The sequence below is a fragment of the Acipenser ruthenus genome, chromosome 8, assembly GCF_902713425.1.
Source record: "Acipenser ruthenus chromosome 8, fAciRut3.2 maternal haplotype, whole genome shotgun sequence".
Classification (NCBI taxonomy): domain Eukaryota; kingdom Metazoa; phylum Chordata; class Actinopteri; order Acipenseriformes; family Acipenseridae; genus Acipenser; species Acipenser ruthenus.
The window spans coordinates 1,570,833-1,596,581 of record NC_081196.1 but is presented as its reverse complement, the minus strand read 5'-3'; the positions used below and the strand labels follow the sequence as shown (position 1 = coordinate 1,596,581).

Below are 25,749 nucleotides of genomic sequence, written 5' to 3'. Positions count from 1 at the left end.
CTTCAGGGAGGCAGCCATGGATAAGAAGTGCTTTTATGCAGCTGGTCTCGATGAGTCTGACCTCTTTGAAGTAAATGATGTTCCACAGGACCAGCAGGCACGCAACAGAATCCAACCTACATGATCGACAGGATCATAACTTTATACAAACACTGAAGGGGTCATCTGTGACCTTTGCAAGGTGATAAAATTAATTTAAAAAAGTACCGATTGCCAGTCTGTGTTCCTCCTCCTGTTGGGAGCGAATCACTAAATGAAATACCAGAGAGCTGCAGAAACAGTAGTAATGCTTTATACCAGGGCAGTCCCCAGACGGCTCATTGAGATCCACAATGTGGCTCTCTTGATTTAGGTAATGTATCCCATAGTGAGGGCTTCAAAAGGAATACAAGGAAAATCAGTCACCTTTGTGCCGGTATCTTAGTTTAATCTAATTACTTTGTTGCTGTTTAGTCGTCTTTTTTGTTTCAGTAAACTAACCATGTTTTGGGTTCCAGTCTGCAACGTTTACAATTTATTCAGTTTGTTTTTTTTTCCCGTTTTCTGGCTCATCAAGAGCACTCAGGTTGGCAGCATTGCTCTTTTAGCCCACAGAGTTGGAAAGCTGTGCTTAAATAAAGAAGAAAAAAAAAAGAGCATGAAATGTGCCATGATCTTGCACATGACCTTAAGGCGTTCCGAAAAAAACAAACCCAGCCTCCCCCACACACGACCCTGCAGCATGTCGGGCAGGAATTAAAATTCTTCAAAAGATGAAAGTAATCTATATATGTTTCTTTCTCATGCTGTAATTATCTGCGGTTAATAGAGGGGAATGAAAGGACTGTCTCGCAGTGACTGACATTCTCTAATTAAAAAAGCTGATGTAAGCATGTCACGCCACCTCCATTAATGACTTTCTGGTATAGTAAGCAAACTTACTAAATTTGCAGCCGACACAAAAATAGGAGCGGCAAACACCGTTGCAGCAGCAAAGGTCATTCAAAATGATCTATGCAGCATTCAGAACTGGGCAGACACATGGCAAATGACATTTAATGGAGAAAAGTGTAAAGTACTGCACATAGGCAATAATAAAATTTCCATTATGAATATCATATGGGAGATACTGAAATTGAAGAAGGAATCTATGAAAAAGGTCTAGGAGTTTATGTTGACTCAGAAATGTCTTCATCTAGACAATGTGGGGAAGCTATAAAAAAGGCCAACAAGATGCTCGGATATATTGTGAGAAGTGTTGAATTAAAATCAAGGGAAGTAATGTTAAAACTTTACAATGCATTAGTAAGATCTCACCTAGAATATTGTGTTCAGTTCTGGTCACCACGTTACAAAAAGGATATTGCTGCTCTAGAAAGAGTGCAAAGAAGAGCAACCAGAATTATTCCGGGTTTAAAAGGCATGTCATATGCAGACAGGCTAAAATAATTGAATCTATTCAGCCTTGAACAAAGAAGACTATGCGGCGATCTGATTCAAGCATTCAAAATTATAAAAAGGTATTCACAATGTCGACCCAGGGGACTTTTTCAACCTGAAAAAAAGAAACAAGGACCAGGGGTCACAAATGGAGATTAGATAAAGAGGCATTCAGAACAGAAAATAGGAGGCGCTTTTTTACACAGAGAATTGTGGGAGTCTGGAACCAACTCCCCAGTAATGTTGTTGAAGCTGACACCCTGGGATCCTTCAAGAAGCTGCTTGATGAGATTCTGGGATCAATAAGCTACTAACAACCAAACTAGCAAGATGGGCCGAATGGCCTCCTCTCGTTTGTAAACTTTCTTATGTTCTTATTTAGACCTGTATCTCAACAAGCTCAAGCTCAGTGGGTTGAGGTGCGGGGATGTGATGCTGTTCAGTGGGGTGAGGTGCGGGGATGTGATGCTGTTCAGTGGGGTGAGGTGCGGGGATGTGATGCTGTTCAGTGGGGTGAGGTGCGGGGATGTGATGCTGTTCAGTGGGTTGAGGTATAAAATAGAAATTTAAAATGTGAAAGAGTTAACGCTTTAATATTAAAACCAAAAATAAAAATGTAATCCAAAAAATATTACTGCATTTTTTGGCATGCAGTTGTTATGATGTTCCTGCTCTCAGCTAGCGGAATAGCCATGGGAATGGAAGAGAAACAGGATAACATGACATGACCTGACAGAATTATTGCTTTGTACAAACATTGGAGGGGTCGTCTGTGAGCTTTGCACCCTGTTCTGTGTCATATCAATATATTATTTCACGGTTCAAAGCCATAAATATATCACAAGTCGCAATCTGTTCATTGTTCCTGTTGTGGGGTAAAAATGCAGAAGGAGAACTGATTCCTAATAAATCAAAAGTACAAGCAGCACGGCGAGGAGTGGTCAGAACAGTCAGAAAGGTAGAAACAGATGCAGTGATAGGTTCTAATTATTATTAGTTTTTATATTTAACACGGATAAAGAACCATTGAGAGGAATAATCTTGTTTCCAAGAGTTTCCACACAGTTTTAAATTATTATTATTATTATTATTATTTATTTCTTAGCAGACGCCCTTATCCAGGGCGACTTACAATTGTTACAAGATATCACATTATTTCACATTATACAGATATCACATTATTTTTACATACAATTCCCCATTTATACAGTTGGGTTTTTACTGGAGCAATCTAGGTAAAGTACCTTGCTCAAGGGTACAACAGCAGTGTCCCCCATTGGGGATTGAACCCACGACCCTCAGGTCAAGAGTCCAGAGCCCTAACCACTACTCCACACTGCTGCTTTTTTCCTAAGATTTGGCCCCTCTACAGCACACTGCTTCCATATCACCCTTGTTTCTTTGCTATCGTGCACAGCTAGTGAAAGCTGGCCCTTCCACTCCTGGTCTTTATTCTACTCCTGTTCTGACATGTTTAATTGAACCAATTAACCCTCCACCCAGCCCCTGAAGTAGTTCATTGAACCTGTTAAACCTGTAGAGGAATAGCCCTCCAGGACTGTGATTGGACACCCTGCTATAGTATGTATGGAGTATGTCATATATGTGAAGTCCTCGCTCTCACCCACAGATACATGCTAACCATATTGAAATCTTGTTTTTTTTCCCCACTGTTTTTGGATCTGCTCGAGCACATTATCCCATATATGTGTATCTACAAGAAACAGCTTATTTGCCCGACTCCTGTTTCAAGTTTAAGGCAAAAGTTTCGATTTTGAGTGCCATCGCCCTACAGCCCCAGGAGCATGTTTTAAAGTATTTAGTGGTGCGTGTTTGAGATCGACTTAAAGCAATTTTGGGGATGATAGGAGCACAACATTTTTTGCCAATTTCCCAACAATGAAAGTGAGAAGAAAAGCCTTTAAGCTATAATTTGAGACCACAAATAATTAAAAAAAAAGAAAGAAAATAGTTTCTGTTTCTTGACTTCTGGTTTATGATTAAAAAAAGGGGTCTATTTAGTTGATCTAAACTGTGGCTGATTTAACTATTGCTGTTTATTAAATCATTGGGAGACTTTGACAAACCCCACGATGTTTAACTGTTTGTGTGTGCATCATTAGTGTATTGTTGTCTTTTAAAAGTATTTTGAAATCTTGCGGCTCATTTCAGCCAATCAGGTTCTGAGTAGAGTAGTCAGTATTGCACAGGTAGAAGCCCTCTCAAGGTTCTGAATAGAGTAGTCAGTATTGCACAGGTAGAAGCCCTCTCAAGGTTCTGAGTAGAGTAGTCAGTATTGCACAGGTAGAAGCCCTCTCAAGGTTCTGAGTAGAGTAGTCAGTATTGCACAGGTAGAAGCCCTCTCAAGGTTCTGAATAGAGTAGTCAGTATTGCACAAGTAGAAGCCCTCTCAAGGTTCTGAGTAGAGTAGTCAGTATTGCACAAGTAGAAGCCCTCTCAAGGTTCTGAGTAGAGTAGTCAGTATTGCACAGGTAGAAGCCCTCTCAAGGTTCTGAGTAGAGTAGTCAGTATTGCACAGGTAGAAGCCCTCTCAAGGTTCTGAATAGAGTAGTCAGTATTGCACAAGTAGAAGCACTCTCAAGGTTCTGAGTAGAGTAGTCAGTATTGCACAAGTAGAAGCCCTCTCAAGGTTCCGAGTAGAGTAGTCAGTATTGCACAAGTAGAAGCCCTCTCAAAGCTAATGGGATCTTGAAACTGCTGTTAAACAACAACATATATTTGAAGCAGCCAAAGCGACCCCGACCAAAATCTACCTTAAAAACATCAGTTCGGTTTTGTCCACAGCGCTCATTAGATAATTGATGTTTACCGTGCCTTCGGCTTGAGACACCTAACTGTCACAGCTAAGTACCTAGCAGGTAATGACCACTGCGCCGAACATTAAACCTGCAGGCGCCCGACCAGACTACAGGGGTCGCTGGTGCGCGGTGAGCCAATTGTGCGCCACTCCCTGGGAGCACCCGTCCAAGGTCGGCAGTGGAATAGCCTGGACTCGAACCGGCAACGTCCAGGCTATAGGGCACATCTTGCACTCCACACGGAGCGCCTTTACCGGATGCTCCACTCGGGAGCCCCCCATTTTTTCTTTCTTTCTATCCCAAAAGCATGTTTGACTTCTGACCCCCCTCCCTTCTCATCTCTCATCTGGTTTCTGTGTGCAGTGGCTGCAGGTGATTTAAGAGGTGCTTAGAAAGCCCTCACTCCTCCAAGACTCTGAGTCCAGCGCTAGTCTGGGCCTCCAGGCATTTCAAAGCAACGTCGCTCCACTCGAGTGTGTGAATGTGGAACTCATCATGCAGCACTTCATGTTGCTTAGGCTGCCAAAGTTAAACTTTGCGCTAGCAAAGGAAATGTTTGCCTTTGTTAAACTCATTAAACTGTGGAGAAGTCCAGATGTGACTTGTCGTGGTAACACCTAAGCACTTACAGCCCAGTGCTTTATCCATTCCTTTACTCTCCTCTCCTTCTCTAAACTTCACGTCAGAGGAGCCTGATTTATAGCCCTTCTTTCCAAACAACACTTCTCTATGTCAACAGCTTGCTGCGGGATTGTATTTCATAACAGTGCCTTTTGCTAATGCATTTTGAAATATGGAATCTCTCTTGTTTTTCTTTTTTTCTGTAAATTTCTCTTGTGTTCACATTAACAAACAAAACCGATTTGTTCCGTGAAGTATTTCTTGTTACTGAAGGGCAAATTAATAATATCAGTGGTTTGAGTCCCCGGCAGATTGTCAATGGGATTTCTCCATTTAAAAAGGAGTGTATGTTTACATGGTTCTCCTCGCAGCCTGGAAGTGTTTTAAGATGAATGGAAGCTGAAGTGCTTTGTAAGCTCAGTGTGAGAGGTTCAGGAGTTTTGAATGTACAGAGTTTATTTAAACACTATTAGAAAGGGCGTTTACCCAGGGGGGCTCCTGTGAAACAGCAACATAACATGAGAAAAATGCATTTCGATTTATTTTTCTTTACAAAATAAATAACGTTGCTGAAGATTATAGAATAGAAGAGGAAATGCGCAGAGTTAATGGGGCCAGGTTTCAAAGAAATTCTACTTCAAAATAAGAATCTCAAAATGCATTCTCGAGGACTTTATCAGATGGAAGAAATCCACCAAACTATCTCAAAGGACTTGAACTGGATTGCATGGGATAACATTTGGAGAGCAGCACGGTAACAATTTGTTTATTGAGATTGAGAGATTTTTGTTGAGGTTAAAAAAAAAACAACTGGCTTTGGTAACATGATCCCAGAATAAAAAGACAGTTTGGTCTCATAATGCGTTACTCTCCTGCTTGGACCATGTAGTTCAATACTAAATATACTTGTTTTAGTGCTAGTAAATTGTTTCTTACCAACGATGTTACAAAGATGTTTTTGTTCAAGCCATATAAATAGTCATGGCTTGAATGCACAATGCAGTCACACTGACCTGCTGCTTATGAAATTCTGCTTACTTGCCAGGACCAAAACCCATGGTATTGTGGAGACCAAAAGCAGCCAAAATACAAAGTGTTTGTCTTTTAACTACAAGTGTCACTGTGAAATGAAGCTATAATTGGGTGCATCTACTGTGGAATAGTCCCAACTTCTTTTTTCTTCGGTTTTTGGGGTGTGGAACTTCTAAGAAACATTTTGACAAGTTAATTTGGTGCAGTATTTTGCAATACAATTTGATTCTCATAAATAATGTAGCTGTCAGATGCCTTACAGACTTTTGTTAATTGTTTTTTTCTGAGAGAGAGAGAGAGAGCGAGAGCGAGAGCGAGAGAGAGAGAGATCCCTGGATTTGCGTATCCCTTGATGCAGAATCTGTTCATATTTAATGGGGTGTATTCTGTTGATCTAAACAATGGCAGATGTAAAGACCACAACTCTTAAAATATAAAAAAGAGGTCTAAACCTCCTGCTGTACTTACTTTCTAAAGACTAAGACTCATGTGCGCAAGCTGTTAAGAGATTCAGAAACAGTATATTTAGTTAATTATAGGTTTGGGGATCAGGGGCTGAACAGCGGTGCCCCTGTCATGTGAATCATTTCAAAGGGTATTTCATATTTTAACATTGTTAGTTATACTCTGTGATTTGAGTATGTTTGCGTTTGCAGAATTTGTAAAAAATAAATACAAATAATAATATGTTTTCCCTGTTTGTTTTTTTTCATAATTTTCTGCCGTGTTGATCGTTCGTTTCTAGATGGTTTTGAAACAGCTTTGTGAAAGCAGGGCTGGAAGACAGCCCCACAGCTTCACACACACAGATCTGAAGTATAAGCTGCTGTACTGTCGCTGCGTTGTGGTTTGAGAGACCTGGCCTGGAAACTTAAGAGTAAACTAATTTGCTTACTTCAGAAAAGCTTTCTCAAAAGTCTTATTTAATTTTACTAAAGTTTTCCAGGCTTTAGTTTCACTTGTCATTGGGTGTAGCCAATTTACCTGTAGTTTGTGAAGAATTAAATTTAAGACAAGCCTTTATAAAAGATTAAAGAGATTAGAGAGTTTAGAGCGGTGTGGTAAAGCATATAAAAAACATGGTTAACCATGGCGAATGCATAGTACAACCAACAGGAAAAACATGGGACGACTGCAACGTCACTGAGCACATTTACTGTGGTTAAACGTTTTACCATGTGAGATAATGACAAGCACTCATTTGAAAATGGTGAGAATATTGTTTTGAACTTTACTGGAGTAATGACGTCTTGGAAAGATTGTCTCCAGACGAGTATGCTGTGGTCTCCTCTATTGTGAAAATGATAATAATAATACTACTGTGAAAGAAAGCTGAAAGGTTACCCAAATCCCGGAGCTGCATTGACGCTGCACTTATTTATTTTAACCACAGTTTTATCTCTTCTTAATATCAAACAAGAGATTAAAGGCTTCCAGATGTATGGGGGATTATACAAGAAAGCGGAACAGTCTCCAGGGAACAGGAGCATGGCTGAGCGCACTGGAAAGTAAAGCCAGTTATGTGGCATGGGACCGAATGCAGTTTACAGGAAGATCTGGGAGCCATGGGTTGGAAAGATACAGGAGTTAAGCAATCCCATGCTGGAATGATTGTGGTTTACTGGGGACTTGCAGAAGGGCCACTAGGCTGCTTTAATTGCTTTTAAATGAGATCCCACCCCCCAGTAGGGGAGAATGGTGTGCCAACAAGGGACGAGGCCTGATGGGCCCAGTGGCCTTTTCTCATTCCCAAACCTTTTTGTTCTTATGTTTTTGAAGGCATGTTTTTTTGTTTTTTTTTGTTTTTTTTTGTTCTACATAAATATAATTTAAGAAATCAGATTATTTTTCAGATGCTGGTATTTGTTGTTGTCTTCTTCTTCTTCTTCTTCTTCTTCTTCTGCTTCTTCTTCTTCTTCTTCTTCTGCTTCTTCTTCTTCTTCTTCTTCTTCTTCTGCTTCTTCTTCTTCTTCTTCTTCTTCTTCTTCTTCTTCTGCTTCTTCTTCTTCTTCTTCTTCTTCTTTTTCTTCTTCTTCTTCTTCTTCTTCTTCTTTTTCTTCTTCCTTTTAAAATAAATAAATGACAGTGCCCCAATAAGGATTCCACATGGCTGTGGCACCAGTCATACACCAAGGGTTGTGTTCACAGTAAAGATATCTCATACTGTATGCTTCTGGAGTAGAACTGGATTGTCCTTTGGCATTGGCTTACACACTTCTGCTTAAAGCCACAAAACAGATCAGTGGTCATATTAGATCTGCATAAATTCAAATAACCTATACAGAGATACTGTAACTGTATTGAAATATACTGTTGTTTTTCTAGGTCGGAAGACTGAATAATCCGTGTGCTCCAAACCTGTTCTTAATTGTTTAATTGAACCAGTGAAACCTCCATCCACTCCCTAAAGTAGTTACCGATTCCATTGTACTTGTTAAACCTGGAGTGGAATGGCCCTCCAGCACCGTGATTGGATACCCCTGTCCTAAGCATTGCGGGGTCGATTGGAACAGTGTGATTCGCCATTGTTCGATAAGAAAGAGGAATTCCAAAAAGAAATAGAAATGGCTCTGCAGTGTTGAATATGAGAAAGTTACTCATCGCTGAAACACGTGTCAGGATTGCCTAAACAGGGACAGAGTCAGGTCTGATTTATATATGGCAGCTATAATGTGTGAAACAGGCAGAAACACGACCCTTAGATACAACATTGACAAAACCCCTGGGCTACGATACAGTGCACTTTATCCTTTAATGAACTGAAGGATTGTCTCTTTGAAATATCCATAGGAATCTCCTTGAATATGTAATTGGACCTTGCAGCACTGATCTTTATAGTTGTTTTACACAATGAAAAGCAGGAATAAGGTATGGGAGAACAAAGCCAAAAGGGTATTAATTCATAGGAGCCTTGCACAGAAGGTTACAGCATTGTGATTTTAGGATGATATGCCACACATACCTCTTAATAGCCCATGTCATGTCATTTTGAAATGTAAGACTTACCATAAATTAAACGTAGCCTGGGCCCCAAATGATTAGCTCGTTTTCTTGCAAGCATTGCATTACCAGTAGGAACGATCACTTGGTTTCTTACTTCTGACCCATTAATATTCACCCATTTGAAATGTCTTGTTGTTTAATAGAAAGCTCTACCTTTATCTACATTATTCTTTAATTTTGAATTGGCTGGAAAACAAAAGTGTAATTTGGACCGTCTTACAAAATAAACCAGGTAAAATAAACCAGGTACACCATTAAATTGTCTATTAAAGACAGGAGAGGATCGCTCTTCTGTGCAGTAGAATGTGTGTTATCTATTTCAGACGTCATTTCTGTATTGTCTGTGCATCCTGTCTTTTTTAACAGTTATTTATAAACTCCCAGCACAATTTCAAATCTAGAAATCTATACATACAGTATATATGCTATACATCCCCCTCAGTCACTGTGTGCACAATCGCACCATGGTAAGTTTCCTATCTATGTATCTATTTTATAATGCATATCTGTTTTTTTCGGTTTTGGCTGGGCAGCTTCTCGAAGCCCATAGAGTGCATACAAACTGCTTTAAAATTCCTGAAAATTAAAATAAAAAATCATGACCGATGGGGATGTTTTTATTTTTTTTATTTTATTATTTCACAAATTACAAATGAAGTTCCCAAAAAGCAATGACAATTCCGTACATGTACTGTAAGTAAGTAAAATGGAATAGTCACAATCTATATTTCTGCATGGTAAGTTGCTGATGTGCTTGCCCAGTAAACCAGCTTGTTTAACTATTTCGGAAGGCAGCCAAAGGCTTGTACGGATCTTATTATTGAAGGGTTTTGTAAGTAAGTACTAAGAAAGCCGTCGGTCTAGCACAGGACCTGCATGCCTGTCTAGCTGGACAAGCACTAGCAAGCAGCCTTGTGTAAGCGCTTCCTGACTCTGTCCAGCTGCTATGAAGCACAGTTGCTCACTGCAATTACCCAGAAGAATAAAGGAGGCGCTGCCTTTGAAGTGCTGTGTGTGTAACCCCTGTGTCGACCTTCTTCCCCTTCAGGCATGGCAGCTCCGGTTCAGCCACCTCATTGGATACGGTGCCAAGTACTACTCATACCTAATGTCTCGGGCTGTGGCCTCTATGGTGTGGAAACAGAGCTTCATGAAGGATCCCTTTGACAGGTAAGACTCTTTATCAAGCGCCCCCCCCATCATCACATAACATGAGCAAGAAGCAATGAGAAGTCTTCATCAGTGTCATTATCAAGCACCTCCCCATCATCACATAACATGAGCAAGAAGCAACGAGAAGTCTTCATCAGTGTCTTTATCAAGCACCCCATCATCACATAACATGAGCAAGAAGCAAAGAGAAGTCTTCATCAGTGTCTTTATCAAGCGCCCCCCCATCATCACATAACATGAGCAAGAAGAAACGAGAAGTCTTCATCAGTGTCATTATCAAGCACCTCCCATCATCACATAACATGAGCAAGAAGCAACGAGAAGTCTTCATCAGTGTCATTATCAAGCACCCCCCATCATCACATAACATGAGCAAGAAGCAATGAGAAGTCTTCATCAGTGTCATTATCAAGCACCCCCCATCATCACATAACATGAGCAAGAAGCAACGAGAAGTCTTCATCAGTGTCTTTATCAAGCACCCCCCATTATCACATAACATGAGCAAGAAGCAAAGAGAAGTCTTTATCAAGCACCCCCCATCATCACATAACATGAGCAAGAAGCAATGAGAAGTCTTCATCAGTGTCATTATCAAGCACCCCCCATCATCACATAACATGAGCAAGAAGCAACGAGAAGTCTTCATCAGTGTCTTTATCAAGCGCCTCCCCATCATCACATAACATGAGCAAGCAGCAACGAGAAGTCTTCATCAGTGTCTTTATCAAGCGCCCCCCCATCATCACATAACATGAGCAAGAAGAAACGAGAAGTCTTCATCAGTGTCTTTATCAAGTGCCCCCCCATCATCACATAACATGAGCAAGAAGCAACGAGAAGTCTTCATCAGTGTCTTTATCAAGCACCCCCCATCATCACATAAAATGAGCAAGAAGCAACGAGAAGTCTTCATCAGTGTCTTTATCAAGCACCCCATCATCACATAACATGAGCAAGAAGAAACGAGAAGTCTTCATCAGTGTCTTTATCAAGTGCCCCCCCATCATCACATAACATGAGCAAGAAGCAACAAGAAGTCTTCATCAGTGTCTTTATCAAGTGCCCCCCCATCATCACATAACATGAGCAAGAAGCAACGAGAAGTCTTTATCAGTGTCTTTATCAAGCACCCCCCATTATCACATAACATGAGCAAGAAGCAAAGAGAAGTCTTTATCAAGCACCCCCCATCATCACATAACATGAGCAAGAAGCAATGAGAAGTCTTCATCAGTGTCATTATCAAGCACCCCCCATCATCACATAACATGAGCAAGAAGCAACGAGAAGCCTTCATCAGTGTCTTTATCAAGCACCCCCCATCATCACATAACATGAGCAAGAAGAAACGAGAAGTCTTCATCAGTGTCATTATCAAGCACCTCCCCATCATCACATAACATGAGCAAGAAGCAACGAGAAGTCTTCATCAGTGTCTTTATCAAGCACCCCACCATCACATAACATGAGCAAGAAGCAACGAGAAGTCTTCATCAGTGTCTTTATCAAGCACCCCATCATCACATAACATGAGCAAGAAGAAACGAGAAGTCTTCATCAGTGTCTTTATCAAGTGCCCCCCCATCATCACATAACATGAGCAAGAAGCAACGAGAAGTCTTCATCAGTGTCTTTATCAAGCACCCCCCATCATCACATAAAATGAGCAAGAAGCAACGAGAAGTCTTCATCAGTGTCTTTATCAAGCACCCCATCATCACATAACATGAGCAAGAAGAAACGAGAAGTCTTCATCAGTGTCTTTATCAAGTGCCCCCCCATCATCACATAACATGAGCAAGAAGCAACAAGAAGTCTTCATCAGTGTCTTTATCAAGTGCCCCCCCATCATCACATAACATGAGCAAGAAGCAACGAGAAGTCTTTATCAGTGTCTTTATCAAGCGCCCCCCCATCACATAACATGAGCAAGAAGCAACGAGAAGTCTTTATCAAGCACCCCCCATCATCACATAACATGAGCAAGAAGCAAAGAGAAGTCTTCATCAGTGTCTTTATCAAGCGCCCCCCCATCATCACATAACATGAGCAAGAAGCAACGAGAAGTCTTCATCAGTGTCTTTATCAAGCGGCCCATCATCACATAACATGAGCAAGAAGAAACGAGAAGTCTTCATCAGTGTCTTTATCAAGCGCCCCCCCATCATCACATAACATGAGCAAGAAGCAACAAGAAGTCTTCATCAGTGTCATTATCAAGCACCCCCCATCATCACATAACATGAGCAAGAAGCAACGAGAAGTCTTAATCAGTGTCTTTATCAAGCGCCCCCCCATCATCACATAACATGAGCAAGAAGCAACGAGAAGTCTTTATCAAGCACCCCCCATCATCACATAACATGAGCAAGAAGCAAAGAGAAGTCTTCATCAGTGTCTTTATCAAGCGCCCCCCCATCATCACATAACATGAGCAGAAGCAACGAGAAGTCTTCATCTGTGTCTTTGTTGTAAATGCTGTGCGTGACTTTGTTACTGCAGGTGTTGTTGCCCTCACTGTTGCTGTAACGTAATGTATGCTGCAGTAAACTTGACCCAAATAATGTATTTTTTGCTTTAGGCCCGGCAACATTGGGAAGACATTAGGAAAAAGGCATACATCATTGTTTGCACACGCTGCTCTGTGTAGTGTGCAGCGCTCCCTCTATCTGACTTGCACAGGAAACAAAAAAGTGAAATACTGAAAACAGCGATTTAGTGAAGGGCCCTTTTACAGTAAAATATAGTACCTGCACAGTTTACTGTCAACATGGCCTAACCGCAGATTAATGAATCTTGAAAGATCCAGGGTGCATTGTACAGTAGTAAACAAATTTAAAAAAAAAAAAGAAGAACCAGGTGCCAGTGTGTGTGGGTTTGAAAATGAAACCAGACGGGGCAGACACGACACAACATTGCTTTCTGTTCTACTGCCTGCAAAGCATATAGGTAAATAGTATTAACCTCGGTCATGAAGAAAAACAGAGCAACGCACTTGTGACTGGTGCCTGGATAAGCTTCGCAGATTGTTTTTGTAATTCTAAAATCAGTTTTTACACGTTGCGTAAACATTATTTGAAATCAAGGAATATGAAAGCAAAACATGTTGTTTTCCCCCAGACTGTCTGTTATGTCTTCCTGCTGTTTATTTAAAGTAATATTGTAGACCAAGGAAGGCTCACGGAGGAGCTGAGCAGGTTAAGAATGCAGGTGGTGTAATATGATCTCTTTCTGCCCCGCAGGGTAATGGGAGAGCGATACCGCAGCGAGATGCTGGCACATGGTGGAGGAAAGGAACCCATGCTCATGGTTAAAGGTAGAACAACAAGAAGCTTGTCTCTTGGCTTGTCGACAGGAATGTATTTACACATGGCCTCTGTTTAGGACACCGTTGCGTTGTTATAGTTTATAATTCCGTAGCTCAACCTGTCATGTGATCAGATCAGCTCTGCTTCCATTAGCTGTCTGCCATGCGTGATCACAAACATGGCAGGAGTAAAACAAAAAAACAGAGCTGTATTAATCCATCTGTGATTAGTTTGGAAAAATAAGATGTTCTGTAGGACTAATGCAGTTGAAATATGTCTGTTTGCTTTTACACATATTTCCTTTTTAAAGACATGCTCTGTAATGTCCAGATGTTTTCCGTCCCCCCCCCCCCCCCCCCCGCCGTATGGTCTTGTGTTAGAAAAGGATTTTGGTGTCCGTGGAGTAGCTCAATCCCTGGTAATCCACATGACAAACCACGTTTCTCAGTTTGTTTATGTGTTCAGGGTTCTCCCCAGGCCTTTTCAGCTAGGCGGGACGCCCGGCTAAGTGGCTAGCTGAAAAACCCAGAGCTGCCCGCTTTGTAGATGCTACTGTACCTTTACCGATAGCGACTGATAGCAGACTAGATCACTCGCGGACGCAAGGTGAAAAATAAGTCTTGGAACCACATGACAGCTGTGTTAAGTCTTGACACTACATTTAACCAATCAGAGAGTTGAAGGGGCGGGTTTTGTTTTAAGCACTTCGAGACGCTGAAACGGGAAAAAATGGAAATGGCTTTTTTACAGCAAGGAATTGAGTGGTATGATGTGCAAGCTCTGGCAGGAACACAAAAAAGATGGCAGAGGATCAGGGGGTGAATGGAGCAGTTAACCTGGGTATGAATTAGGATGGATTATTATTCATGATTCAAGCTGCCATTCAAGTGTGATTTATGGAATAGTAACATTTGTTCTCTACAATCACTGTACTTGTTTACAAATATATTGCACAAGCTAATCTGGGTGCAATTTCACCACGTGTAACACTGCATGACGCCTGCAGTGCAGTTATTTGGTATTACATATTTGAAGTAGTTTTACATTGAGAATCTTTCCATTGTAAATCAATAAATAAATAAAGACTATATGATAACCTTATCAGCCTGCGCTTGCACAGCTGGCAGGATTCAGTGGAATGATGGAGAGAGCGCTGGTGACTGAAGTGTGAAGCCCTTCATGTTCATGCACAGGTCGAGTGCAGCGCAGGCTTTCAACCTGCTCGTGTTCCCGTACCCCTTGGTAATGCAGTGAAGTCAGCCTCCACTAACTCTGGGACACAGTGACGTCTCAGCAGGCTTGGGGTCAGTTCCTGTTTTTTAATTCCAATTCCAATTCCTTTTAAAATCAATTTCCAATTCCAATTCCCATTCCTTCTAATAACGGTTTTCATTTGAAGCCAATTTAATTGATTAACAGCGACTTCAATTTTAGTAATTTGCTTACACTGCAAGAAGCTCATTTTATCAGAATACTGCTAGTTGCAATGATGTGTTGCACTTGATTAAAAGGGAATTGGAAATTGATTTTAAAAAGGAATTGGAATTGAAGCTTCAGCCCCCTCCAACCTCATTATCGTTTTAATGTGAGTGAGACTGCAGGTGAGTGCCCATTCATTACGCCATTCTGCAGTCATCCAGCTCTGTTATTAAATACTTCAAACAGCCTGACTGCAGAGCTAACTGCTCTCACACTGCCAGTTTTTCTAGGTACGACAACAAGTTGGTATATTAGCCGCAGCACACGATGTACTGGCGTTTGGGGGATAAAAAAACAATAATTCAGTTAGACTTTTCTTCTTCTTCGGAAGTATTTGTACTGGGTTTTGATCTGCGTAAATATTTGCTGAAGCATAAAGCAATATGCCACTTTGAGCTTAGAGGAAATCCTAGCCTGTGTTTAATCACCCCTCCATTCATGATCACCTCAAAGCAGGGAAAATAAGCTAAACCTAAAAGCACAGCTCTGTTTGTTTACCTCAGTGACAGCTCTGCACTCCATTACCTTGGGGAAGGCGATGACCTAAGCTAGCTGGCAATCAGGAATGCCACATGAAAGCAATTCATTTGTTTTTCCTAATGATTGTGTGCAAAGGCAATTGAAGGCAAGGCGGTACCCTAATAATAGGTTTAAACAACTTCACAGGACCCAAGAAGTTCAGAAACAACAATTAGAATAGCTCTGGGATGCAGGTAAAGAGTGGTAATTACCCAGCCTCTCCACGCATCGTTCACAGCTGCATCTTGTTTTAATAAGTGCTGGTGAAAAGCCAATAAGAGAAATAGCTGGGCATGGGTGGAATTTCTAGGGGAAAACAGTGAGTACAATGTAGAATTCATGATAATTGTTTTTATTTGCAATGAAATTCCAGGGGACCACCTAAAAGTGGTCTATGACAAGCTGAGGGGGGCTATTTTAACAATGTGTAACTGTGAAAGATATATTCATTATATATTCATATTGTATATATTCATTATTATAGTCCAGGGTGATTCGTAAACAATGCACCATAGGTACAGAGAAGATCTCAGAATATGTCCAAAATATCCTTGCTAGCGTAAATCAAAGAATGATCACGTAACGCACGAACATGTGTGTTGTTAAGAACATGTGAGCGAGGGGAGGCCATTTGGCCCATCGGTGTTCATCCTGCTCCTAGTAGCTGCTAGATCTTAAAACAAAAGGTGGGTCTTAAAGGATCCTAGTGATGCAATATCAACGTGTATGTATGTGTGTGTGTGTGTATATATATTTATCTGCCTGCCGGTTATTATTATTATTTATTTCTTAGCTGACGCCCTTATCCAGGCGACTTACAATTGTTACAAGATATCACCTTATTTTTTTTACATACAATTACCCATTTATACAGTTGGGTTTTTACTGGAGCAATCTAGGTGAAGTACCTTGCTCAAGGGTACAGCAGCAGTGTCCCCACCTGGGATTGAACCCACGACCCTCCGGTCAAGAGTCCAGAGCTCTAACCACTACTCCACACTGCTGCCCCGGTTTGTCCTGCATAATGCACCTTTTATGGAAATAGCCTGCTGTAGTTCACGGTACAGTATGTGTAAAGATATTTATTAATAATAATAATAATAATAATAATAATAATAATAATAATAATAATAAACGTTATTTTATATAGCCAGAACAAAGATAAATTCAACCAAAACAATAACACACAGAAACAAAAACAGAAACAAGGACAAGAAATCATAAAACATTTTTAAGCTAGATTTAAAAACACTCAAAGCTGCTGAATCCCTGATCCACAGTTTTGGGGCATAGCAACAGAAGGCCCTGTCGCCCATAGAACGCAGGCGAGCAGAAGAGACACGCAACAGTCTAAGGTGGGTGGAGTGGAGGTTGCGAGTGGGTGCGTAAAAGGTTAAAAGATCTGACAAATAAAGCGGAGCCACCCCATGGAGAGCCTTGTAGGTCAGGAGAAGGATTTTAAAATTCACTCGAAACCTAACAGGCAGCCAATGCAAGGCCTCCAACACAGGTGTAACGTGATGCCCAGAGCGTGACCTGGACAGAATTCTAGCTGCAGAATTTGAACATATTGCAGTTAGTTGAGAATGCTGTGAGAGACACCAGCGAGCAGGGCGTTACAATAATCAATCCTAGAGAAAACAAACTTTATTCTTTCTCTACACCCATATATTAATCATTACTTCTGGCCGGGGGAAAAGACGGTTGTCCCACACTGTTAACACAGAAACAAGGAGACTCCTAATGGCTTCATACAGGGCAGCCCAAACAAGTCTTTCAGGGATAGTCTTTAGGTAAATGGAGCATAAAGGTGTGGCGTAAAACAGAACAACAAACATTTTCAGCAGGATATATTGAAAGAATCAGATACGCCCATGCTTTGATATATTCCTTTGATGAAAAACAGATTACTGTCCCTTGGGCCTTAATTATGCACAACACAAGGCATTTGTTTGAATCGCACAGTAGACGGGTATCAAAGCAAGGCGTGCCGTTGCTGGCCCCATTGGAAGATAGGAGTGCTTCCAGCACACAGGAGAGCAATGACAGTGTTTCAGCTGAGGAGTGCAATGTGAGGCTGAGTTGTTTAAACTTTCACCCAAAAACGATGTCATGACTTCCTTTGGGCTGCATTACATTTGTAATGCCTCCTCCAGGGGGATTTTATGACTGCTTTATTGCTAAGCTGTTATTAAAATATTAATCTTAAAATATGAATCCTTTCCATGGCTCCAGCCAGCAATAGGGTTTTCTACCACTGTACTTTTGCATGTTATTTTTGTAGTTTGACCATTCCTGTGGTTATCTGTGTATTTCCCATAGTTTACCCTGGTTTGCCATGTTTCTGAATATGCTTTCCCATACCTCGCTATTCTGTACACTGCTTTGCCATGCTTTCTCTATGATTTGCTATGCTTTGCTATGCTTTGCTATGCAAGTATTGGCAAGTATTTTTAAATACATTGTGCAATGCTCTACAGAAATCGAATCACGCAATAAATAAGACTGCTGGGTGGGTGGAAGGGAGGTGGGGGGGTGTGGATCACATGCCTTGTCTCTTTGCACCTCCTTGCCCTACTGTTTTTACACAATAAGTCTAATTTCTAATTTCTTCTAATGAATTCAAACCACACTTGAAAGCGTTCTTAACTGTTGAATGTTTTGTTTTATTTTTTGGTGGGGTGGGGGGGGGATAGCATTCTAAAGAGCTTCCTTTGCAATAAGCTTATAATTGGCTCTCGGTGCTGGCAGTACATGCAAAGGCAGTCGCTTGCAGCAGCCTCTTTCTTCGATTGTTCACTGTTATCGGCTGGAGATCAAGCATAAGAATCTCCCAGAGGAACGGAGTGGAATATGACAGGGCACACATTGTTTATCGCCATGGCAACAGTCTGTAATCTCACTGTTTGCAGCTCCCAGCACACTGCCCTGGAAAGTAAACTTTTCAGAACTGCATAGTTTTCAATCATGACCCACTTTCCAAAGTGGAGAGTCCAGAATCCAAAACTGGTCTCCAAGGTCCTTAAAAAAAAAAAAAAACACGTAGATTAGCAAAACATTCTTCAACTGTGCTATGTATTAATGATGGAAAGTGCAAGATATTGTTAATGTAATCCAAAAACAGATTGCTAACATTTTGCAATAGGTTATAAATGACAAATGCATATATTAATAAGGAAGGTGTTGAGTGGCTCTGATTTAAGAAGTCTGCAGTCTGGGTTTGGTTACACAGTCTGTTAAATATTGCAATTGACATGCCAAAGCGAGGTCCCCAATAGCTGCACACGAATAAAGGATTGGTGCAGTTTGCAGACTGTCGAGGGTTTTTAAATTAGCTTTTATAAATTAGTTTGGTAAAGAAAAGTTTGATCAGTGCACTCATTGTGCGCATGGCTTGGCACTGGTTTTAAAGTCCTGACACCAAAAAATGCATTGTGTGCATCCCGTCAGTCGCCATCCAGACTGCCAAGCAAACATTTCAAACCACAGCCGATAGGCGGTGTGTACGTGAGCATAGCTCTCGAGCTGTCAGTGGGGAAATCGGAGGCGATTTCTGGGTTTCAGCGCAGCGAGGAACTTCAAAGCAACACCGTACAAGAGCCCCAGGCAGGGGTGCGACTGACAGCATAATGAGATCCTCAGCTCTGATATAACAGGGACGCAATGCCAGCTTCGTACACTGCAGCCCCCGCTCGCTCAGTCTAATGGCTTTGGGAGATCCTTTATCACCGTCTCAGGAAGCTTTGGGGAAAAGGAAAAAAAAAAGAGTCTGTTTGCCAGAAGGATTTTGTAACAAGCACCCCTACACTAAACCACCGGCGAGACTTTTCGTGCTAGGTTTATGAGGTGTGTGGTAGATGTAACTTGCAGAAAGGAGGGAAGACAGCCAGATTATTTATACTGGCAGCTGTACAAGGGGAAGTGAAATCACTTCAAAGGCAGAGTAAAGTGGAATGTTTAGACCGGTGTGTGTTTAGTTCAAGAGCTACCAGCTAGACGCTTGACACAGAAAGCTGTTCCCGGCACAGCACAGGTTATTTGTTAGTTTTTTAAATCCCTATTAAAAGGGCACAAACTTAAAAAGAAAACCACGCTTTCTGTGGTCAATGCAGATTTCTCACCAGCCCCTTCGGGTCAAGCTCTGGGCAGTTGTGCAGAGTTCAGATGTCACAGTCCTCTGCAGCTGTCATCTTCCCTGTATCTGTCACGAGCCTTGTAGGACTATGCTTGGACGGATCAGTGGGTGTCTTCAGTTGTGTATGCTGCTCCTTAAAGACATTAGACACAGTGGTCCTGGGGTCATATTCTTTGTAAAAAGTAAAGTGATCACGTCTGTGCATTACAGTTAGTGCTGTAACTACTTTAGGACATGGATGGTTTAGTTGGCTGGAGCAAAGACCTGGACTAGACTAGCTAACGTTGCCCACATCAGTTATTTTATTATAGCTTTCCATATCAGCATTAATGTTTTGATTAAAACTATTCTTGCCTCTCTCTCAGTGCTTACAGTTGCTCCTAGTTTAATATTGTTTGTTTTTGATAGCGAATACCAGCAAGGTTTCCCTTCCACACACTCTTTAACAGCGTTCAGTAATTATACCTCCCTACATAAAGGTTAAATGTTGCAAAAAGAGTGGAGGTGCACAAGAGAAACTCTGTATTAAAGGTGTAATGCCCAAGGCGTTAACGTACGGGCAGATTGAATATAAATCTCTTTAAACGACGGGTCTCTATATTCTAACTTGGACGTTTTGGGTGCACAGTGCTTTATACCGCTGGTAGTACAGCGTGTGCATTTTGGTTTTGCATGTGGTGTTGAGGGTATCTAGTTCTGTATAGAAACGTAAGCAGACCGTCATTTAAACTACCGGGATCATTGTGGCTCTACTGTTTATTTATCAAGTTTTTTTCCCCCATGTTATTGTACTTTATTTAGTTTATTATTAATGTGGAGCAACAGAATGGCTTAAAAGTTGGGTCCTGTAATTATAGTCACAGAAGCTGCTCCAGCCCCTTATTCTAAAGCAGAATGTCGATTCGTTTTAGATGACCTGTCTCTCGTGTAGGGATGTGCACGACAAATATTTTGACTATCGATAATTCCACAGCTGTTGAGGTCGACTAATCGAATAGTCGCCCCCCCCCCCCCCCCCGCCCCCGCCCCCGCCCCCGCCTCCCATTCAAAATGAGACGTACATTAAATGCGAAATAATGCAAAGTGACAATTATTGCAATTACAATAAATTCTGAACTTTATTTTAAAATACTTAGCTAACACAACAACTTTAACAACTTTGTTAAATAAACATTAGGCTATGTAAAAAAAACACCTTCCTATTAGGAAACATACAGAAATGCCATAGTAACAGCAGCAATAACATAAGCATACCTGTCAACACTCGTGTGAGACTCTCGTATTTTGTAAGCAAGTGTTATTTTTTTTACCGATATTGTCACAAGCTTTTCCGTTAATTACAATTTCAAATGAACTATAAAGGTTGTGACAATTAAAAAAAAAAAAAAAAAAAAAGTAACGCTTGCTTATAAAATATGGGCGTCTCCTGTATAATTATTATTCAATTATTAATTTAATTTTCATTCAATAATAGTTTAGCAATGTGAGCTATAATGTTTTCCGGTCATAACAGCGAAATACAAAATGCATTAGACTATCTAGCTAGCTAATTTATACAATCCACTTGACTAAACGATTTACTTTTCCCACGTTTTCAAACCACACACAACATATAGACTACCGGTCTACGTTAAATCAAATCGGCAACATACCTGTGCGTTCGAGTTCCAGTGAATAAAAAATAAATAGCCTGTATAGGCAATAGCTTGCTATGTATGTAGCTAGCTTAATAATATTAATAAATAAATGAATGAACAAAAAGGCCTGAGTGGCATTAACGCACTAGCCTTCCATGGAAGCAAAAAAAAATCCTAACAAAAAATTTAGGAATAGTTAGGCTAGCAATGTCCATTATTATTATCATGTTCACTTATTCTTGTTTAAAAAAATCAGCATGTCCATCAGGTCCGGCAATACTGCAGCAGACGGTGCTCAGGCAGAGTTTGTTGTTTTTGTTTCAACTTCAGAGCCTGAGTAGCTATTGCACTGTGATAAAAATGTGACACAAAACGGCTGGCCGCACCGACTACATTATGTATAGCACCAAGTTTAAAGCCATCGTTGAAGGCGAGCTGCAGAGTGTGTGCAAAGCACAAATTCGAGTCCCATTCAACAAACTCCGAAGATGATGTTGCTGGCATTGTCGTGAACACAGGCAGTGATTTCCCCCCTTAAACCCGAATGGTCTACAGCGGTGTTTAACACATTTGCGAGATTCTCTGCTGTATGCCTCTCTGGCGTGGCGCGAGTCTGTAGAACTACGTTTTTCATTTCCCAATCCTCAATGACGTACGACTCGGTATTCGGTGCAGTCCACGCATCTGTAGTAATCACCACCTTCTCAGCCTTTGACAAGTTTCTGCGGACAGACGCTGCTCAATCGGCATGCATTTTTTTCGAGTCGAGTGGTAATTGTTTTAGTGCAGGGTTTTTCGTGCATGGACTGTGTATTCAGGTTCCACAAATTTCATCAACTCCCGAAATCCCTCACCTTCAACAAAACTTATGGGAAGCATGTCCTTTGCCACCATATTAGCAATAAGGGCTGATGTTTTTTCAGCACGTACGTTGTCACACTGACGAGGCCTCACCGCAAAGGATGCAATGGCGGTTTGTTGCAGTCCTCTTTCCTTTTCTGTCGTTGCTAGCGTCACAGAAGGGTGTTTGGCTTTTAGGTGGGTTAACATACCAGTTGTAGATTTGTGGTAGTTTAATTGCACTGCACATATTTTACACTTAACAGTGTTTTCATTTACTTTGTCAAAGTATTTCCGTGCAGAACTTTTCTATGAGGAAGCCATCGTTAGCCGAGGTACGTTCTAGTTTAGCCAATCACAGACAAGAAATAACAAATCCCACCCTCCAGTCAATCTTCATTACCGCTACATAGAGAGCCAATCAGCAGTACAGGCTTTAAAATAAAATCAATATATACATTTTTTTTTTTTTTTTTTTAGCTTTCGAATGTTGGATTCACTTGTCGATAGGTGCCATCGTTATCGAATAGTCGAATGTTCGACTATTCGGTCTCACCCCTACTCTCGTGTACAATGTGTTCTCATTGAAGGCATGTATTAGCCTCTCATGTACAATGTGTTCTCATTGAAGGCATGTATTAGCCTCTCATGTTCAATGTGTTCTCATTGCAGGCATGTATTAGCCTCTCATGTTCAATGTGTTCTCATTGCAGGCATGCTCCAGCAGACCCCCTCGACTGCCGAATTTGTGGATGCCTTGGTGTCGGACTTGGACCCTGATTTTGAAAGCTTCCTCATGGATTCCGAGTGAATGGATTTTCACGCACCCTTACCTTGAGCTGCCCTCCGTATCAAATGAAATCCTGAACAATCACGCATTGCCCATGGCAGGGAAGTTAGGCTTCCCACTGTCATTCAGACTGGCCAGTACTTTCCTTTTCCACAATTTAAATTCATAGAAATAATAATGATAATTTATAAGCGTTTCCCATGGAACCACCGGCATCTTTTTAAAAACGTCTGCCATAAAAAGACTATCATAATAACACTGTGCTCTGCTCTAGGACTGAGAATTGCAATTAACATGTGACTATTGTTCTACAATATTAGTGTTGCCTTGTCTGCATATGGGGGTCAAGGCAGACCTTTTCCAGTTGAGACCCTCTTAATTGATGTAAATTGGTTATTACAGCGATGGCAATACGACTCCTATTGTATAGCAGTTAGATCCATTCCTGGTCTTACTAGGAGTTTAATAAGACACACCTGAGCTGGTTACCTATATACTGTGGCTAATCAAGCTCATATTAAAACCTGTGATGGGTGGAACTGCTGTGCAACTGGAGTCATATTGCCATCCCTGTAAAAAACAATTTACTTCAATTAAGAGGGTCTCAACTGGAAAAGAATGTTATCGCTGGCATGGACTATAGTTGGCTGGGCAGTTTAGTGAAATGTTATCTGAAACCTTGTTTGCAATCTTTTCCCACATGAGATTGTGAAGTTTGTCACAAACATCCAGCCAGCCAAGTGTATGGATATTGATTTCAGAGTGACCTAACCATCTTCACATAGAGCTCATGAAAGGTGCGGCACCTCACAGCTAGCTTGTTTCTCGTGGTAGTACAGTAGCTGCAGTGTATGGATATTGATTTCAGAGTGACCTAACCATCTTCACACAGAGCTCATGAAAGGTGCGGCACCTCACAGCTAGCTTGTTTCTCGTGGTAGTACAGTAGCTGCAGTGTATGGATATTGATTTCAGAGTGACCTAACCATCTTCACACAGAGCTCATGAAAGGTGCGGCACCTCACAGCTAGCTTGTTTCTCGTGGTAGTACAGTAGCTGCAGTGTATGGATATTGATTTCAGAGTGACCTAACCATCTTCACACAGAGCTCATGAAAGGTGCGGCACTTCACAGGCAGCTTGTTTCTTGCACCTTGTATACGCCTCTCTTTTTTCACAGCTTGACCTGGTTTCTTTTTTTTTATGAAGTTATGGATGACATACTGTGGCAATGTGCCCTGTCCCTGTGTGCATTTGTATGTTGCGTGCGTGTGTGTGTTAATGTTGGTGTATAGTCATTGGTACACGGGATATAAACGGGTCTGTGTTTCACGTGTATTTAAAGTGTAGATTTGTATTTGGGCACGAGGAGAGCACAAATCACTTCACGTGCTGGTTAAATGTAATATGTGAGCACGGGGTTGCACAGAATTAATTCACGTGCTGGGATTCAAGTGAATAATTAATTAGTAATTGAATCCCAGCACAATAGTATATATAGACGCACATTTCTTGCACTCAGGGTTGGTGTTCGGTGAGTGGAGAACGGGATTGGAGACGGAGGTGAAGTAAAATAATAATAGTAATAGTAAAAGTAATAGTTAACGTGTTTTCACTCACCGTGTTTGTTCGTCTGTCTGTCCTGCACCGTCTGTTTAGCGTTTAGTCGTTTTGTATGTCTATTTATTTTGGCGTGTAGTGCCGTGTCCAGTGTTTTTGTCTGTTCCAACCTTTTATTTTCTGTTCTGTTTATTAAATGCTGAACGCGATCACGCGTTCAGCCTCACCAAAACCCCATCTCTCTGTCGTTTGTGTTCCTGTTTCTGGTCTGACGCCACCCACTCCGGCCGTCTTTGTGACACATACCTACTCAGAACCATCATAACTTCAAAAGGGTCATTGTCACAAATGCTCTGTTGCTATCTTGGGGAAGCTTTATTCAATAAATTCGATGTCCAGCAGTTGGTCGTCAAGGGAAACGTGTTGGTATGAGGCCCGGATCAATAATCAAATGGCATGTATCTAAAGAAAGATGATCTCTGTTTACTCTGACCAGTATAGTGAGTGCAGACTTGGTTTCAGGCTTTGTTTAAGAGTTCATAGATACATATGTGTGTTTTTTTTTAAAAGCAGATGTGTTTCCATTGAAAGCCAGTAAAACTGGAAGGTATAAATCTTACCCTGTGCACTTTGTCATCGTGCGGTAGCCTGTGTTTTGACTTGTCAATAAAATATCACATCTCTGTTTCATCTGAGATTTGACTGCAGGGGATTAAGCAGTGTGTTTTCCATATGTGAAAGCTGTCAGTTCACGATTTCTGAATATGTAGGGGTTTGCATATTCAGCGTTGTAAATCCACATCCTGTACACTGAAATAATGTCCGACTCCCTTTCAGAGTCATTTTGATGCAAAACAGGGACCATATGAAGCATCAAGTGATGGTAATGTACAATTTATCAGTGCAGTTCAACTAGGCCCTTACCAGCCGTGGACTCACTCCTGCAGCACATAGGGGAAGTCTCCAGTCTGCTGTTGCATTATGCATTGACATCGGCAAAGAAGTTTGGACGACTCTGTGATGTGGAGAGTAATAGGACAACTGGCATAGGTGCAGATACCAGGACCATGTGTGTCTACTGAAAGAGTCGTGTTCACCAGACACCTGGACAGGGAGGATCGGCTCCTCTCCATACAGGACCATGTGTGTCTAATGAAAGAGTCAGGTTCAATCCAGATGGGCTAGAGGCCAGGAAGCCTGTAATCTGCATTCCTCATTCTCAAAGCTGTAAAAACCCTTGACTGGATGGGACCTGTAGCAATCTGCAGAACCCAGTGTCTTATTCAACTATTTGTCGCCTAGCGAACCTATATCTTCAAAACACGTCTACTGCACCAATTCAGAATGCATGCTTTTTTTCCAACATTTCAATGGATCTAGAATAGAAGCGTTCGTTCCTTCTCTCCTCACTC

General features: G+C 41.2%; 1 protein-coding gene across 1 annotated transcript in view; it reads left to right on the top strand.

Annotated features, from left to right (window-relative positions):
• The window catches only part of LOC117406361 (mitochondrial intermediate peptidase-like), a 48,283-nt gene extending 23,251 nt beyond the window's left edge, over positions 1 to 25,032 (top strand). The window contains exons 17-19 of the mRNA XM_059027971.1: positions 9,943 to 10,064; positions 13,313 to 13,386; positions 22,702 to 25,032. Coding sequence (XP_058883954.1) covers positions 9,943 to 10,064; positions 13,313 to 13,386; positions 22,702 to 22,799 — 294 coding nt within the window. The 3' untranslated portion in view covers positions 22,800 to 25,032. The remainder of the gene's footprint in view (positions 1 to 9,942; positions 10,065 to 13,312; positions 13,387 to 22,701) is intronic.
• Positions 25,033 to 25,749: the final 717 nt, after the last annotated feature.